Raw genomic sequence first — 20,078 nt, 5'->3', positions numbered from 1 at the left:
ACTTGTAATATACATTATTACTAATTAACAATAATCCTAATTCACCTGCTTAAGCTCACTATATTCAGTAAGCAAATGGTCTAAGCTTTGTAAGACAGGTAGTTGTCTATTCCTTTCTTTGAAATTTTCCAGATATAAAAACATCAAATTTTTAGCTGCTTAGTTCAGCATTCTGTTATTACAAGGGCTTCCTTAAGCCCAATTAGCATACCATCAGAATTAAACTGAGTTCATTCTTTTTGTTCAATGGTTATACTGAATTCAACTGTATGAATTACAACAGACCAGAATTTTCCTCCCAAAATACTTTATATACAACTGTTAGCCTTTAATGGCTATTTTCTAGAATACAGACATATAAATGCGTTAGCCACTTTCAATATTTTCTATCTAATAAGCCTATTTTTTTCATCTTTTATACTATTCTGAACCAGCTTTCTCCACATTTTTGAAGTAGAAAAGCTGAAGTGTCAAGGAAAGGCCGTTTTTTAATCTGTGTGACTGTTTTTAACATACTGGTAACAATCTGACATGCTCTGCTCATGGTCAGCCATGAGCACAAGGCCTTTTAATCTGTTGTGCTTAATCAGTTCTTTTCTACCATACATTTAAAATACATGTAAATCCTAAAGATTTTACCAAATAGCACTCTCAATTGTAGGATCATATTTCCGATGTGTCAAAATAATAGAATTATATTTCTGCATTTCATCATATTAGACAGTCTAAGTTCGGTATCTTCTACAAGAGTAATGTGGATATCTTCAACTGATTCACTAAATTTATCAGGTAATATAATAAACAAAGCAAAATCTAAGGAAAAGGACACTAATTATTCAATCTAAATATAAGTTCAGAAGAGTGAGTGTAATTGTACTACATTATTAGATTGAGCTATATGAAATTGCCATTATTTGGTAAAATCAGTTAAGTATCAACAGTTTCATATAGTTCAAACTCAAGAGTAAAAAATTATAGGCTGGGCACGGTGGCTCACGCCTGTAATCCCAGTACTTTGGGAGGCCAAGGCGGGCAGATCACAAGGTCAGGAGATCGAGACCATCCTGGCTAAAATGGTGAAACCCCATCTCTACTAAAACAAAATACAAAAAATTAGCCAGGCATGGTGGCAGGTGCCTGTAGTCCCAGCTATCAGGAGGCTGAGGCAGGAGAATGGTGTGAACCCGGGAAGTGCAGCTTGCAGTGAGCTGAGATTGCGCCACTGCACACTGCACTCCAGCCTGGGCAACAGAGGGAGACTCTGTCTCAAAAAGAAAAAAAAAATTGTAACAGTTGTTAATCGCTAAATGTATAATCTTCTTCAAATCGATTGGCAGCCCTATGAATTATAAACTCAAAAGTAATAGTGATATCACAAGTGAGATAGCATATAGAGATAGTGATCGCTTCTCTAATTTGAAAAGGAGTTCTTCAAGTCTAGAAAGTTGTTATTCATTGATATAAATGGCCAAGTAAAAAAGGCACGTAAAAAAGCCCTTGACAGTCACTGATATATTATTTCCAAACTCTTTTTTACACTCTTTTTCACAATAAAACTGTGGAAATTCACTGAGGTATACATGGCATAACCTCGATATCCTGCTCATCCCACTAATTAAAACTCTAGAAAAATAAAAAGAAAGAATTCCTTAAAAAGCTTAATTATAGGGTTAAGTTCATAAAAATACTAATTAAGAAATTGTATTTCACCTATCTACCAAGTTACTTTTCAATTGCCATAACAAAAGTTGGTTTTCAGTTTCTTTTGGCTTTGGCCTCTTATTCCAAAACACCTTTCATCTCTATTATTTCCATTGCACTGCCACTGTCTCAAGTCATCATCTTTAATACTGATGAATAAAATAATCTCCCTGCTGATATTGCTACATCAGTTTGTCCTTCAACTCATGTTTCACACTGGTGATTGTAAATCTAACAAAATAGCAATCTGAGCACAACATTTCCCCTATTCAAAATTCTTTAATTTTCATCACCAGCTAAAAAAAAAAAAAAAAAAAAAAAAAAAAACCACTAAAGTTATTACCATTCTATGAACCTTCCAAATCTGGCTAAAATCTCTCTCAGGCCTCATATCATAAAATTTCATTGTATCCTCTTTTGTTAAAACGTGTCTTGCTTTTTTGTGTCTTCTTGAAAAAAAAAAATGCTCTATTCACAATTTGTAATGTCCTTACTATAGTAAAAACAATTTAATTACTCTTCTTGATTCCTGAGACTACTGTTTATACACTTCATCAGTTTCCTGAGTATTCGAGGATCAATAGCAGCGTTCTCCATTTATTCTCTTATGTGCAAGACTTTGCTATATTTATTCAAATATTCATAGAATAGCAGTTATTCTAGGAGGAACAACTGTGCTCCATTAAATTCTAATAGTAATACTAATATTATAATCATACCTTATTCCATTTCTTTGATCAAATGCTGGTATCATTGAGGCTGGGTGTTCCGACATTAAAGCCACTAGTAACTGCAGCACATCATGAATATTTTCATCCTGCATAAATCATCAATATTGATTTAAAATTTTACTCTAAAAATTGGCTTAAATATTTAAAATAAAAGGCCCATAACATGTCCTACCTCATGCATCGTAAGTAGGTAATTTAATATACTCTGAAGTTCATCTTCCTTGACCCCTCGATCCTAATTTTTAAAAAATATTTTATTACTTTACATCTAAAATTAAAATTTTAATTTAAAAGATGTCAAAATAATCATTTTAAAAGAAAATAAGTTAGTTTAATGTAGTGATATTTTAATTAAAATTCCCACACATTTCACAATTTATAGACTGTATTATTTCAAGTTAATTAAATATTTAGAAAATTATATCCATTTTTAAGTCATTAGTATTTGATTACATTCACTATAAAAAGTTAGCATATTTTGACCATCTAAGTATTCTTATGACTATTTTCTAATCACTCTTACCTTAAAACAACATAAATGCAAGACTGTACAGTATCAATTTCTGTGTACTATCTCACAATTTGTATTTATTTTCACTTTGGTTTCATCTTAACATTTAAAAAATCCTACTACAATAAAATACATTATGTAAGCCTTCTTAAACTGGCACACAGATCATTTTCTAGAATAATGGTCAATTACTATAAGAATAAGGGCTCAATTCTTATTCATATGTTCCTTGTCCATTTCTGTCACATCCCTTAATAGGGAAGATTTCAGAGAACATTTAACCAGAAGTTAGTTAAGTTCAATAAAAGTTAATACTAAGATGTGTGGAATTTTGAAAGCAATTCATGAATTAAAGGTAGCTATTACTAATTTAACAATAATAATTTTAAAACATGCCAGAAATTCCTTTCTACCTAATATACTATAATTTTAAATTATATAAAATTATTTTACCTTCAGTATCAGCTGTTTCAGAAAAAGTAGCATAAATGCCCTCAGTGATATAATTTCTTTTTGTGATGGCCGGGGACCATCTAGAACAAAACAGAAAAAAAAGTAAAAATAAAAAATACAAGATATTAAATAAGCTAAATGCAATTATGTTGGGATACCATGGCATTCTTGAATAATTATCTTTATTAAAATTACAATATTTATATTAATGCTATAAAATTTTAATGAGTATCCAAAAATTAACTTTCAAATTTTTGGCAATTTCAAATATTTACTGAATGTCTGATTTTGTGGAAAAAAGAACTTTTTAAAAAGTTGTTATATATTAATATCCATTTATAAATGTATAATCCCCAAGTATTTATATTAATGCTTTAATTTTTTTTCTGTTTTTATTACATTAATAGGTTTCCCAATATGTCTTCCATTCTCAATTAAACTTGTCTTCATTTAAGGACTCTCTTCATTTTCACCCCACACATTATTTAACGAAGCACAGAAAAAATGACACTCTGTTTTATTGCAATTATTTGTTTTGCAGCCTATTTCTTCTATGTCACTTGTATACAGAAAATACATACTATGGTGGGCATTTATGCTGCGTCAATAAGTGAAAATGAGTATAAAATATTAAAATGTACATACATATCCGTTCTATCATAATGTACAAATTTTAAAGTAATTTCAAAATATTTAATTACTAATAAAAATGAAAATATATGTAATATGCATAATATACAATAAAGAATACTTTTAAAAAACGAGGCTAAATTCATAAAACTCCTGTAACATTAAGCATTTCTTGTAGCAACCAGTATTTATCTACTGCTTTACAAGTTTTAAAAGCATAATCCCTTCATGTATAATGTATAGCATCTGCTTATTCACTTAATATTTACATGAAGATTATTATATCTGCAAGCAAGTTATTATCCAAAAAATCCATCCCACCTATTATAATAAGAGAAATATCTTCCCTATTTCCCAGACTGCTCTCCACCTTTTATTGCCCCACTGCCACCAAGATGCACAAAGTATTCTTCCCCTCCTATTGACATTTGGTATTACTTTAAAAAAACTTTTCATTGTAAAATATTGCCAATGTACAGAAAACATACATGAACAACTTAATGAATTATAATAAAATGAACATCTGTATAAACACTTGTTTGGTCAAGAAATTGAACACTGACAGTAGCCTGACAGGGAAACCCGTCAACCGTATGCTGGTAAAGGAATAATCTGCAGAGTGGAGACATGAGGTCCTGATTTTGAGCATTTATGTATTTCTGATTTCTATCATATTAATAATAATCTGATTTCAAGTTCAAGCTACTAATGATTTAACAAGCAGCTCATAAAATTCCTGAATATCTGACAACTGATTGTGATCCCATCCTGCCCTGCATGCCAAAGCCCTCACCATGCCCCAGACCTTAGCTCTGTGCCACATTCCTTTTCCTGATCACACTCGCACTCCATCCAAGAATAGACAGATACCGTCTTAGTAATAATTTCCTTATTCTTCTATTTCTGCTACCAATTAATAAAATTGGACCAGATTTATAACATCTCTGTGCCTTAGGTTTGTTTTCTTCTTTACTGTTAGGGTAAGAATAATAATACTGCTTGTCATAGGACGTCTTGTGAGGATTAAATGGATCAACATAAGTAAAGGAATTAGACAAGTACCAGGCCCACTTTAATCACAAGCACTCAAATGTTGGCAATAATTACTTTTATTGTATACTGCATAATACAAACAGCATGTTGCAAAGAAATATATACATATTTGTGTGCTTTGTGTATGATATAAATCATTTCTGCAAAATAAAATACAAACCGATTTATCTAACAAATATAAAATAGAATGAAGAAACAAATCCCCAAATAATACTATTTATGTAAAATATAGAAGCTAAACAATAAATCAGTAATACATACATAAATAGCAAAAGAGTAAAACATAGTAAAAAGTAATAAGCACCCACGTAAAGAAAAGAAATAACGTAAAATTTGGGATGGAGTTATTTCTATGACAGGGAATAGAAAAGAGATGTGACCATGCATGAGAATATTAGGCTCATTGGTAATGTTCTGTTTCTTAGACTTAGTGATGTTTAAGTGAGGTTCATTTTATATTTACATTTATATTTATAATTATAACATGTTTATATATTACATTGATATATGTAATTATACCACTTTGTGTTCATGATGTATTCAAGCAAACCAGGGCTTCGTGGAAAAATGGCTAATTTCAGGGCTGTGATAAGGAAAGTGTAGGACAAGTCAGAAACATCTTGTTTCAGAAAGTAAAAAAGTATTTAAAACTTATGGGCATTTGTCCCACAACCCATGTGAAGGGTCCTACTGGCCAAATCTTGAGCATCAAAATAATGATACAACCCAGGAGACAGACAAACCACAGCCCTAGGACTAAATCCATCAGGCCACTTTTTTTTTTGTAAGTTTCACTAGAACAAGCCACACCTATTCATTTACATACTGTCTGTGGTTATTTCTGCAATACAATATCAGAGCTGACTATGTGCAACAGAGACCTTATGGCTCCGTAAGCCTAAAACACTATCTGGCCCTTTGCAAAGAAAGTATACCAACTGTTGATATAACACATTGAATACATGAGTCCATACTGATATAAAAGATGATGATAGATAGATAGATGATAGATAGATAGATAGATAGATAGATAGATAGATAGATAGATAGATAGAGTGGAGGAGTAAAACAAGTTCTTCCTTACAGTAGATATGCCAACTTAATTAATGTCTTAGAAAATATCATCTGTCAGTCATTACAATAAAGATAATTTCTAGTAACAATCATCAACAAACTAAAACAAGTAGGGGAAACTTTGTTGAAGAACAGGATATTTATACAGTTTCAATGTATTTCTCCACCAAATACTTATTAATTACCAAAGAAAAAGGAATGATTTTATAATGAAGAAACCTGGAAGATAATACCTTAATCATATGTTTAAACTTAACATCACTTGTAAAAGGACAACTCAACATCATGTGCCTCCTTGACATGATACAAGGAGACAGGTACAATATGACTTCTGTGTTATTTCTTGTAAAAATGAAAAAACCTGAATCATCATGAACAAATAGAAAATTCAAATATAAGGTTATTCAAAAAAATAACTGGTCTGTATTCTTCACAAATGTCAAGGTCCTGAAAGACAAGGAAATACTAAAAAACTATTCTATGTTGAAGAACATTAAAAGTAAGAATGCAACTAAGCACAACATACGATCCTCAACAGACTTAGTGCAAAAGAATTTTTTTTTCCTAGAAAGGACATTATTAGTGTAATTAGTGAAATTTGAATGGGGTCTTTGAATTAGATGATAGTATTGTATTAATGCTAACTTCCTGATATTAATGGGTATCCTCTGGTTATTTAACAAAGTGCCTTTACCTTTCAGGAAATACACAATAAAGTATTTAGAGGCGACAGAGTATCATGTCTACAATTTATTATCAATTGATTCAGAAAAAAAGATGTGTATGTATCTGTAGGTGTGTTTATATATACATGAAAAGAGGGCATGAGAGAATAGTAAAGGCTAAAGTGATAAGATGTAAAATATTGAGAATCTGGTGAGGGATGTATGAGAATTCTTTGTGCAATGCTTGCAACTTTGTAACTTTTCTGTAAATTAGAAATTAATATTTTAAGGCAGAAATTATTATGTGTGAATATATGATTTGTTTAGACTAGAGAAAACTCTATCATAGTGTAGCATTTAAGAACTAGGTCTCTGAGTCAGATGGATATGATTCAAATTTTGGTGCTGTTCGGTTTGTACCAACTTTCAGTTTCCTAATCTTTAAAATGAGGATGATATCAAAAACAAAGTTATATATAAATGCAGTCTTATGTATGTATATGAATATGTCTATCTATAATTACATTATATATATTATTAAACAAATTAACATGTAGAGTGCTTGGCAGAAAAATCCAATAAATTTTAGGCATTACTAACTTAAAAGCAATGGAAGAAGCCATAAAAGGAAAAAATAACAGATCTGAGTATAAATAACTTCTAAAGCCCCATTAATAAAAAGAGATAAAAGTAGGGTTATATAAATACTAAAATAGTAAAATGGGAAGCCGAGTCGGGTGGATCACGAGGTCAGGAGATCAAGACCATCCTGGCTAACACGGTGAAACCCTGTCTCCACTAAAAATATAAAAAAAATTAGCCGGGCATGCTGGCAGGTGCCTGTAGTCCCAGCTACTCGGGAGGCTGAGGCAGGAGAACGGCATGAACCCGGGTGACAGAGCAAGACTCCGTCTCAAAAAAAAAAAAAAGGAAAGTGCTATTTTTCCTTATCAACGGGATTATTATAAAACTATAATATTCAATGCTATTGTGAGCACGCAAAAGGAAGTACTCTAACATATTACTGGTAAAACTGTAAAATAATATGACATTCCTGAAAAAAATTTAAAACATTTTTCATTAGCCCCTTTCTCAGTAATTTTAAACAAATCAAAGATGGAGGTAAACACATATATATAAATGAGAGAATGCTCTAACATTTACAGAATCAAAACTTTAGAAACGATGTAAATGGTACATCCCCTTACATTACTACATTGAGCTGAGAAAAGAACAAGATAGAAAAATTGAGAAAATCTCAATCTATAATTAAAAAGTTTAAATATTTTTATATATGTATGCAATGAGAAACACTGGAAGAAAACATGCCAAAATCATATCAGTAATTATTATTGGGGTTTGGTTCATAAATATATTTTTTCTTCTGTATTATTTTATTTTCTACATTTTTTGTGTAATTAGAAAAACTGGCTATATTTTCAAAACAAAAAAGAAATCACAGTGAAGAATTAAATTAGTTTCCATTATAGTCAGAAGAAAGGATAAATTTGGAATAAAAATATAAAAAAGTAACAATCTGAAAATGTTGAAAGCAACTGATGTGCTAGAACACATCAGTTATAACCAATATCATTTATCTGTTTTTAATATTATGAATGTATCTTCCTGAATGAAAAAAAAGCATAGAGGCTAAAATAAAGACTATTGTTGCTTTTTACCTGATTTTATTCCAAAATAATTTAATATTGAAAAGCCCAAAACTTCTTTACTATAAACAATTCTCAATATGCCAGTTTGCTACATAAGAAAGAAAATATTTCAGTGATTTCATAGTCATGTACACTGCTCACTTTAACAGTACTCAGAATACAGAATAATCATAGGCAAATGTAAATACAGTGGAAGTGTTATACATACCTAATCCTTTAGGTGTAATGCCACTACTGTCAGCAGGATTAATAACCCAGTAGTAATATTTTAAGGTGTGCATTAGCTGTAATACTGTTCCTACTCTGCGTATGGTGGTGTAGATGGTAGCAGTTCCAATAAATTCAGCAGACAAATATGTGTATAGGGAAAGTTGAACCTAATACAGAATATTAACAGATCATTAAAATGAATTTAAAATGCCTCAAGTGCTTATATTATATACATTCAGTTTTAATTTAAATGTGAATTAGTAAAGGCCAAAAAATGACCATTTATTATGAGGTTAAAAATAACTTTCTGCTTCAATATTATTTATATTTAAAATATATATAATCTGCAATTAACATACTCTAATAAACTTATAATAGAGGTAGTCTAATAACTGTGGCAATTAAATAATTTTAAAATGATGTAATAATTTATTGAAATTAATCTGATAAAAAGATTAAAATATTTTAAAAGTCAACTAAAGCTCTTAAAGTACATTTCAGTAGCTTTCAGTGTAAAAATTTCTTCATAGCAATAGAACATCAGTCAGCTAAAGCATATCTGAAAACATATATATTTTTGTCATATATCCTAAAAGTTCATGCAATTTCAAATTCTCCTCACCTATGGCCATAACATATAGTTTGCTTTCACAATCTGACCATGTGAGCATAGAGATGGCATGTCAGACATCTTGCTTAAAAGAGTTCCCAAAATTCAGATTTGGGCTTAGGCAATAATTAATAACTCCGTGAGATATTTTTAAACTGTAAAAGATAGCTCAAAATCAAAATATCCTTCATTATTGATTTCAACTAGGACTAAATCCTTGTATATAAAATAATAAGAATTTTCTGTTATTATCTGGAAAAATATTTATTTCATGTATATATTTATTTTTAAATTAGTATTATTTACATGTCATGATATAAATTCTACCTTCAAAATGAAAGCGATTTTCCAGCAAAATGATTACAGTCATAATACAATTACTTATCTGTTCTCTTTCCTAGTCTTTCAAAAATTGGTATAGCAAATTTTCTTCATTGAAAAGTATGTATCACATCTAAAGATGTTAGAATGCAGTGTTACACAAAGATTCTTTTTTACCTATGGTTTCATTCATTTTACTACTTATAAATATTTTGATCTCCTGATACTGCCTAACACAATTGCCGCAGATTAACTATAAAATGAGCTAAAATGTTCAAATGTTTTCCACTGAATACTGTAGATCCAGCAACTATAATGTATAACATTACACTAAAACAAACTGAATAAGTACAAAATTCATACCTTTGCAGGTGTATGTATCCAGATGGCTGGGTTAAATAAAATGTGATCACAAAGCTGCTTCAGCAAAGGTGCTCCATGAGATAAACCGTCAAGGTATTTTGCAAAAGATAAAAATTGCTCCAGGACAGCTCTAGTTATATGAACTCTTGATGACTAAGAAAGAAAACAGAAATTCTAGCTTGAAACATCCAGAATATCAAATTGTATTATTTCTGACTTAGCTAAGGACACATGAATTTTTCATATGCTATCCCTAATAAATATGAAATAAACATTTGTTTTCTTTGCTATTAAAATATAACTTTAAGAGATCTAAAATTTTAGCTATTTCTTTGAGTGATAGTTTGTTATTTGAAGCCTGATCTAAGACAATTATAGATAAATAATTCAAGTTAAATAATGCTACTATTAGCTAAAGAAATGAAATGTTATAAATAATGGCTTCATTTCATTTTTTGTAGAAATTGACATACAAGAAGAGATCTTAGACATAGAAATAAAAAGTGATAGTGTTTAAAATATGTAAAACTACTGCTTAAAAACATGTAAAGTATTGCTTAAAATATTATTTCCTTGGCCTTCTCTTCTCCATAAATACCCTATCCTTGGATGATACAGTACGCTTTCACAGCTTCATATAACACTATGTCTATGCTGAACACTCGCTTCAAGAATTTTCAACTGCTATCACCATGTACCTATTACCAATGGTATTTAAACAACAGACTCTCCAAAATTGAAACCAAACCTTAAAGCTGCACCATCTCATACAGTAGCCAGAAGCCCTATGTGGCAATTGAGCTGCTGGAATATTGCAATTGAAAGTGAGATGTGTTGTAAGTATGAAAAAACTGGGTTTTTCCAGCTCAGAATATTTTTAAAAATCGTATTTTCTTATTGAATAGATGTTGAAATAATATTTTGCATATTATCAAAATAAAATACTAGGCTAAATACGTTATTAAAATTAATACCACCTGTAATTTTTTACTAGAAAATATTAAATTGCACCTGAGGCTTAAATTGTAATTTAATTGGACAATGCTATCCTAGAATACAATTTCAGATAAAAATGCTATAATATTAAAAAATGCTCTTCATAAAAGCTGATAATTCAAACTCAAATATCAAAAAATTTATCTTCCTACACAAATCTTTTCTTCCTCATCTAGTGATACTATTTTGTAGTATCACTATCCTTTCAGTCATAGGGTAAAGAATCACCTACCACTCAATCCTGAAGCACACATCACACAACACATCTTTCCTCCCTATTCTTCACTGACTGAAGTCTGAATATCAGTTTAAGATGATCTAAGTTTAAAAGGGATGAAACTGTCTTACCAATTTTACCTCCCATATGATTTAGCTACATTTTTCATGCTCATAACAAGGACAACTCAATAAATTTGACTTAAGCACATCATGAATGTTCACACTTCTACATAAATGGTCACAAACTAAAATGATTGCAAATAACTAACAACAATGTGTAAACTAGAGTAGGAGACAATAAAGATTGGTGAGGACCAAAACTAACCTCTTTGCTGAGTCCTACAGAATATTACTGTGGGCCAATTTCACCCACAGGACACATTTGCTTCCCTTGCTTTACCATCTTGCTCCCCCAGTTTGTAACACCCTTGCATACATTTCCTTTACCTTAAAGGTAGAACTCAAGACTTTTACTCATTTAGAAAATATACATGTTGATTACTCACTATTAGTCGAATACGCTCCCTGGCACTGTCAAAAAAGCAGCTAACAAAATTGCAGAAAAAAACTCTGCCTCACAGAACATATTCTGAGATGATAAGGCAGGAACACATAGTAAATAAAATAAAAAGGTAAAATATGTAACATGTTAGAGGTTACTAAGTTCATGGAAGAAACTATGGAGCAGATAAAACATTGGTAGAAGGATGGTTAACAGGTTTTACTAAGAAGGGGGCATTTAATTGGTTCACATTATTATAAAGTCAAAAATGATTTAGTATTAACATAATAGAATTATGTATCTGACAAAATTACCAATGGTGCTTACATAAGCAATAGCCTACAAAATTCAAACCAAATCTTAGTACATAATTTTCAATGAAAATTTTACAAAGGATGGTGGAAATGATCTAAATAAATAGCTGTCTTAATAAAGGGGGGGAACCAAAACAAGTATTTGAGTTTAAAAAGTAAACATCGGGTAATCATATTTAAAGGAATATCAATGAAAATAATATAGCACTTTAAATTTAAAAATGTTTGTCAGTGAATGAAATTAAAATAAGAGATCACTAGTTATTTAAAACTGTAGCCAGCTCCTTTACTAATTACAATTTCACATAGCTTATCTTATACATTCTATTTTTATTCAGTAGTAATGATTTCAAGAACATGATCTGATACATTCTACTCTTACACTTAAAACTCTAAAATAGAATATAGTCAGATCCTGTTACTAGATAACCATGCTATGTGACCAGACTGTAGCTCATAAAAATTATTCATCATGTCCTTATAAAGAACATTAACCTGTATTATAAAATCAGGCTGACCATTATAAACATATCCACTCGATGAATTCATAATATAGAATCAAGTTTGGAACTTGGACCATGATATTAAAAGGTATACTAGAAGCATCACAAGGCCTTCTACATTACTTTAAAAAAAAAAGGCAGGGGGGCCATTGTTTTTGCCTACCAATTAATGCTGTTGGGTATTCTAAAATTATTCTTTAGAAAATATTTTTCTAAAATTGTGTCTTTTTATTGACCTACTCAAAATCCTATTCTGGATTGTAAATAGTATATAAATGTATAAATGAATATTCTCTTCAACAGCATGTTACCTTTACCTCTTAGTAGTACTTATTCCTTCTTCCTTGTATTATTGTTAGTGTAAAAAAAACTCTTTCCTAATATAAGAAAGGATATTATCTTATTCATCTTTTATCCTCCTGATCCCTACCCTAATTTCTCAGGAAATGTTTAACTGAATTAATGTCAAATTCAAAAACAATAAGAATAGAATAGGTAGGAAAAAACACAGACTGGGAAAAGAAGAAAGAAGATCTCTGACTCTGCTTTTAAATGTATGCCCTTGATTAATGATTTTAAAATATTTTTATATTTTGGTATTTGTTTTCATTTTCTCAAGTAAAGCTATTTTAAAAAGAGATCTATACTTGGATAATTTATAGTTATAAATCTGTAACCTTTAGATGGAAATACAATTTAAATCTTATAAAAAATGTAAGCTCTGGAATTTGATCTATGTATTACTTTCATGTGGTGGTAGAATACATAATTCTTAAGAAGTACTATATGTGACATGGTTAACCATGTTTGGAAATAATATCTGAGAAGTTATAAAAATAGTTGCGTTATAGCATCCACTCCAGAATTAACTAAACCAAATAGGAGCACTAGCGGTTACAAAGAGAAACTTCTATTCAATAAAGAGAGATTGTTCCAACATTTAGATTAGCCCATAACGGACCAGGTTATCAGAAATGTTCATTTTTATTGTAGAAAGCATTATATATACACACACGTATACACACAATGTGTATGAGTATCTATTCAATAAATTGTATAAAACTATTGTAATTGTAGAGGTACATCATAGTCTATTATCCATTCTGCTCCTCCCAGGACTCCAAGGTTGTGCTCCAAATAGCCTAATTCAACCAGATTAATCATGTGTTGTTGTTTTGGTAGGGAGTGACAGGGGAGGGTGGCAGGCAATGATTAGCTCAGAGACTCAGTATCAAAGTTTAGCATTCTCATAGCAACAACTGGTTCAAAGGTAGGCCACCCAAGCTCTAAGCTAACCAATCAAATTGGAGAGAAGAATCTTGCTCAGTAATTGACAGAAACGAGCTCGCTTTCTTCACCTGGATGTGAAGGTCTATAGCACCAACTCTCTCTGGCAGCCTTGTGACCTCAAACAGTATCAGCTTTAGCATAAAATCAACACTGTAGCTGGTACAGCAGAGATATAGATAAAATCTGGGTCTCTGATGACATTATTGAGACCCAGATAACCCAGCCCTGAAACACAACTTACTGTTTGCTGCTTTTCCAACCTTTTGCTGCCTTTCCAACCTTCCCTGTCCTATTTTCATGCTTGGGATGCTCCCTTGCCTACTGGTTTCCAGTTGGGTTTGACTAATTGAAGACATGAGCAAGAAATTAAAGGACAGAAAGAAAATGAAGTTGACTATATATTTTCCAGATTTTACCCCTTCAGTACACTTACACTATACTCCTTTCTTGAAGACCACACTTCAGGTACCCTTTTCCTAATAGCTACAGTAACTTTCTCTTCGGGTTATGCTAAACACTTATTTCCCTCATCTGTTCAAATCTTGCCAAGCTCCCTGCTTACAACTTTTTAAATGCCCTTGCATTAAAGTCTTCTCAAAAACCTAGGTTGAGTATGCCATCTGTTTCCTGCCGAGAATATAACTGATATGCCATCTAACACTAGACTTTCAGTTACATTAGTTAGTATATTTTCTTAATGTTTAAGACACTTTGAATCAAATTTTCTACTAACCACAATCAAAAATATCCTATTGAATATGCTGGATAACCTCTAAGTTTTCCACAAGATCATATTTTGGCAAAACAGAACAAAAACACCTTAAAATTCTCTCGTGGAACAGTAAAATTGTTATTAATAAAAAGGCTTCTCATATACTATCTTCCTAAGATATCTTCTGTGACAAGGAGATATACAAGCTAAGTGGCAGTTAACCAGTAACCTGTTATTAGTTAAGAAATTAAAAAATGAAACTTCTATTACCTATACTATTAATACTACCCTTGCCAGTGATTATTTAAAAATAACACAACGTGAGCATTCCTCCAAGAAAGGTAAAAAAGTTACTCTTTTTAGGTAATCAGACAAGCATGTAAGGACTTTTCATATACTCAATTCAACAACTATTTACTGAGCTAAGCACTGTTCTAGGTGCTGAAGATATAGCAATAAGGGGAGACAAAAATATATATACAATACCCCTGCTTTCATGAAGCCTATATTCTAGCAGAAGGAGGCAGAAAATCAGTAAAAAATATAAAACATGCCAGAATGGTGCTGCAAAATTAGCAGCATAGGTAAACACTGATGGTTATGGAAGGAACACCAATTTATTCAGAATGATTGGAGAATATTTCTGTGATAAGGCATCATACAAGCAAAATCCTGAATGAAGCGTAGAATCAAAGTCTGTGAGTATCTGAAGAAAGAGTGATGGAAACAATGGGGCAAGTAAATGCAAAAGTCCTTGGGTAAATGCTTACAATTTTAGTTCTTAAGGAAAAGGCAAAAAGACCTTTGCCTAAAACAGAAAGCAAGAAGAGTGGGAAGAGATTAAGTGAGGTATAAGGCTTATGACTTCATTATGAGAAGGATGAAGACTTGAATAAGATTTGGCACATTTTAGGACAACTAGTCTAACTGCAAGTGAAAAATGGACTGTAGGTAACCAACGGTGAAGGATGATCATGGTTTGAACTAAGATGATATCAACGGACATGGTAAGGAGTTGAGAAGTAAAGAGGAAGTAGTAATTGATTCTGGATACATTTTGACAATAAGACAACATAATTTCCTGAGTTTGGATCTAGAGTGCAAAAAAAGTAGAGTCAAAAAGAATTAACTTTTTGGTTTCAACTACTTGTTGAATGGTAATGCCTCTAAATAAGATAAAGAACTCTGAAGGATGAAAAATTAAGAGAAAAATCAGTTTGGATAATTTAGTCAAGAAGATTACTAGAAATTCAAGTGGAACTAAAAATAGGAGAAACAATTGAGAGTAATTAGTATTTACAGGATCATGGAAGCTGTAGAAGTGGATAATCACAATTAGAGTAAGGTACTGTGTAGACGGAAAAGTGAAACGCTTTCCAGGATTAATCACTGGGACAGAACAGTCATCACAATTTAGAAAGATGAAGCAGAACTAATGAGAGAGAATAAGTAAGAAAAAAACAAAGCAAGCCATCACAAAACACAATGCAAGAAAGTATTTCAAGAAGGAAAGAATGTTCAACTGAAATATTCACAGGTCAAATAAGATAAGGACTGAGAAACAGAGGACAGATTATGAAGGCCACTGGTGACAAAGACATGAGCCCTCTTAAAGGACATATAAGAACGAAAGCCAGGTTGGAACAGGAGTAGATTTAGGAGTAAACGAGAGTCCAGGAATATAAGGAAGGTTTAAAATCTGAAAAATAATCAATGTAATTGACTAAATTAAGAAAAATGAAGAAACATCATAATCATTTTTCTACACACTGCAGAAAAGGTGTTTGATAAAATCCCGTTTATAATAAAGAAAACTCTTAGCAAACCAGAAATAGATAATTCCTTAATTTAACTAATAAATCTACACAAAGTAATCTATTAAAAATATCATACTTAGTGGCTAATTATTGAAAGCATTGCCCATGAGATCAGGAATAAGACAGGGATGGCCACTATCACAATTTTTATTCCAACACTGTACTGGCACTTTTTAGGTGGCATAACAAGGCAAGGAAAAAAAAAACAATATTAGAAAGGAAAAAACTATCATTCTCCAATGTTATTATTGTCTACAAAAATTTTTCTGAAAAAATCTACAAATGACTAGATTTAATAGAGGAATAGAAAGACTGGTATATAAAAGTTCAACATAAATATCAATTATAATTCTATGTATTCTATTTTCAACAAATTAAAAATCAAGACTTTTAATTGCTTCTTGGCCTTTTGGTTAAGATCAAGTGTAAAACATTAAAATTTTAAGGGCATCAAATAATATCAAATACCTGGAAATAAATCCATCAAAAAGACAGAAACTGTTCCATATAGAAAAGTACAAAAGAAAATCTCAATTAATAAAAGAATATACCAAGTATATGACCTGAAAGATTCAATATAGGAAAGATGTCAATATAATACAATAAAAATTCCCATGCTTTTTGGTGGAAGTTGATAAGCTGATACGTATATGGAAATGCAAAGACTCAAAAAAAGCCAAGGCAATCTTCAAGAACAACAACAGTAAAGCTAGATGACGTACTCTTAAATATCAGGCCGTACTAAAAAGCTATACAAATTAAAATACTTTTGTACTGTCTGAAACACACAAAAAAATCCCAGTCATACATGGTCATCTGATTTATGGCAAAGATTAGACTGCAATGCAGTAGGAAATCATCTTTTCAAAAAATGGTACTGGGCCAGCTAAATGACATACACGGGGGAAAAAAACAACCTTGATCCTTATACCTCATACCATATACAAAATTCAATTCCAGGTAAGATTATAGATCTAAATATGAAAGATAAAACAAAATTTTAAGAAGAAAACAGAATAATCTTATGGCTTCAGGATATGGGTCTAAAATGGGCTGGTCATAAAAGAAACTGAAAATTTATCCTATATTAAAATTAGTAACTTCTGTTTATCAAAAATCACCATTAAGAGAGTGAAAAGGCACGCCAAAGAAGAAGAGATAATTTGCAGTGTATATCCAAAGAAGTAATCAGGTCCAAAATATATATATGATTTCCACAAATCAGTAACAAAATGATAGACAACCCAAATGAAAATCGGCACTCTAAAGAGGGATTTAACAAAAGAAGATATCCAAAAGGAAAATAAATATATGCTCAACTTCATTGTCATCAGGGAAATGCAAATTAATGTGATCCAAAGAATGGAGAAATATATTTGCTAACCATCCATCTATTAAGGGACTAGTATCCAGAATATAAAAAAAACTCTTACAAATCAATAATAAAAAGACACATATCACAATTATTAAATGGGCAAAGGATCTAAAGATATTTTCAAAGAACATATATCAATAAATAGCTAATAAGCACATGAAAACAGAAAATAAGAATATGAAAAGATATTCAGCATCACTAGTCATCCCAAAAATGCAAATTTAAAATTGATAAGCCATTTCACACCCACTAGGAGGGCCAGAATCAAAAAGACATAGAAAACAAAGAGTTGGTAAGGATGTTGAAGAAATGGAACTCTTAAATACAGTTGGTAGGATGTAAAATGACGGAGTCACTTTGAAAAACATCAGTAGTTTCTCAAATAGTTAAACATAGGACCCAGCAAATCAACTCCTAGGTATCTACTGAACAGAAATAAAAACATATGTCCACATATAACCTAGTACATGAACATTCATGGCAGCTTTATTCATAATAGCCAAAAGATAGAAACAACACAAATGTATATCAACTGATGAACGGAGAAGCAAAATGTGTATACATCTAATGGAATATTATTTAGCTATAAAAAAGAACGAAATTCTAAAATATGCTATAACATGGATGCACACTGAAAACATTATGCTAAGCAAAATGGACCAAATACAAAAAGACAAATATTGTATGATCCCACTTACATGAAATATTTAGAATAAGCAATTCATAAAGCCAAAAAGTGAATTACGGGTTGACTAGGGGTGGGAATCATGAAGAGACATAGGGAAAATTGGTAAAGGAAATGAATAACAAAGAAGATAAAAGATTAATTTTCTATACTTATATATGAAAATGTCTAATCTTACTTGAAATCTAGGAAAAGTGCAAATTAAAACCACAATGAAATAGTATTTTGCATCCAGTAAATTGACATTATATTTGAAATATTAACATACATTTTTATTTGAAGGCTTTTACAAATATTTCTAATTATAAGCTAAGTTTTAAGTAAAAGAATGTTTACTTTAGAATTTTCTGATACATTCTCAGTAAACAAATGAAAGCATATTTAAAGGGGTAAGTCCTCACAGAAATCCTGTCACACACAGTAATCTTACAAAGGCATTTCATATGTTAGCAAATGCATGTTAAATGTAGCTTATCATACATCTTCTAAACAATTATTATACTCTAGATACAGAAAAAGAGTATTCCATCATTTAAAAAAAAAGCCAAAGAGCCTTAAGTTCTTAATAACATTATGGAAAAAATCATCTGAATAAAGAAATGCTACCAATGATCAATCTGCTTAACAATCTACCACTCTTCAATCATTAATCCTTAAAGAAAGGTCAACACTTGTTTCAAAGAAAAGACATGTTATATACATAATATGTATAAAGACACATAATATATAAAATACAGCATATTTTAGAACTTGATTATTTTTGTGACTAAATATTCAATTGCATGTATATACCACATTTTGTTTATCCATTAATCAATTGATAACATTTCAAACGTAAAACAATTGGAGGTAAAATTAAAACTACTTCAAAATATCTTCTCAATTTTTTTCCAAAGGAAATATGTTTATCCCTTAGTTGAGATCTCACTTCTATTACTTCTCAAATAGTTTCATTTTCAGAGCAGCTGAATATTATAGAGTTAACTAACTGATAAGAAAAGGTATGAGAGTGCTAATAAAGGGCATAGGTATTTGTTATAAAAAAACGCTTATTCATGAAATCCCACTTTAATTTTTAAAGGAAATCACATGATACAACTAAACTCTTGTGAGATCATAATCAGAAATTCAGCACTCATTATCATAAAAGCAGAGCTTTGACTAAAGCAAAAGAGGTCATAAAACAACATAGATGAAACAAAACGGGAAAAAGTAAACCCATCTAATTTTTATTGTTTATATTATGTATAGATCAGAAAAACTACTTTAAATAATATATATTAAGAGCAGGGAAAAAGAGCATAAAATAATGTTTCTATTACTACAAAATAAAAATTTTGACCGCATAATTAAAAAATAACACAAAACCTAACAGGTAAATCCATGTATACTAAACATAGATTAAGATTTTTATCTTAATAAAAAAGACTTTCAAGAAACAGTCTAAGGCCAGGCGCGGTGGTTCATGCCTGTAATCCCAGCACTTTGGGAGTCCAAGGCAGGCAGATCACTTGAGGCCAGGAGATCAAGACCATCCTGGCTAATACGGTGAAACCCTGTCTCTACTAAAAATACAAAAAATTAGCCGGGCATGCTGGCAGGCGTCTGTAGCCCCAGCTATTCGGGAGGCTGAGGCAGGAGAATGGCGTGAACCGGGGAGGCGGAGTTTGCAG

At 31.1% G+C, this 20,078-nt stretch overlaps 1 protein-coding gene across 7 annotated transcripts in view; it reads right to left on the bottom strand.

The window, feature by feature from the left end:
• Window positions 1-20,078, bottom strand: part of NBEA (neurobeachin) — a 731,576-nt gene that overhangs the window by 546,062 nt on the left and 165,436 nt on the right. For all 7 annotated transcript variants that reach the window (XM_055244143.2, XM_055244145.2, XM_063619313.1 and 4 more), the window contains exons 12-16: window positions 9,993-10,145; window positions 8,697-8,865; window positions 3,397-3,476; window positions 2,605-2,667; window positions 2,421-2,518 (exon numbers count right to left, since the gene is read on the bottom strand). In XM_055244143.2, the coding sequence (XP_055100118.2) occupies window positions 2,421-2,518; window positions 2,605-2,667; window positions 3,397-3,476; window positions 8,697-8,865; window positions 9,993-10,145 (563 nt within the window). The remainder of the gene's footprint in view (window positions 1-2,420; window positions 2,519-2,604; window positions 2,668-3,396; window positions 3,477-8,696; window positions 8,866-9,992; window positions 10,146-20,078) is intronic.

This window comes from Symphalangus syndactylus, chromosome 15, assembly GCF_028878055.3.
Source record: "Symphalangus syndactylus isolate Jambi chromosome 15, NHGRI_mSymSyn1-v2.1_pri, whole genome shotgun sequence".
Taxonomy (NCBI): domain Eukaryota; kingdom Metazoa; phylum Chordata; class Mammalia; order Primates; family Hylobatidae; genus Symphalangus; species Symphalangus syndactylus.
The sequence above is the reverse complement of the archived record's forward strand: the minus strand, read 5'-3'. Positions and strand labels throughout refer to the sequence as shown.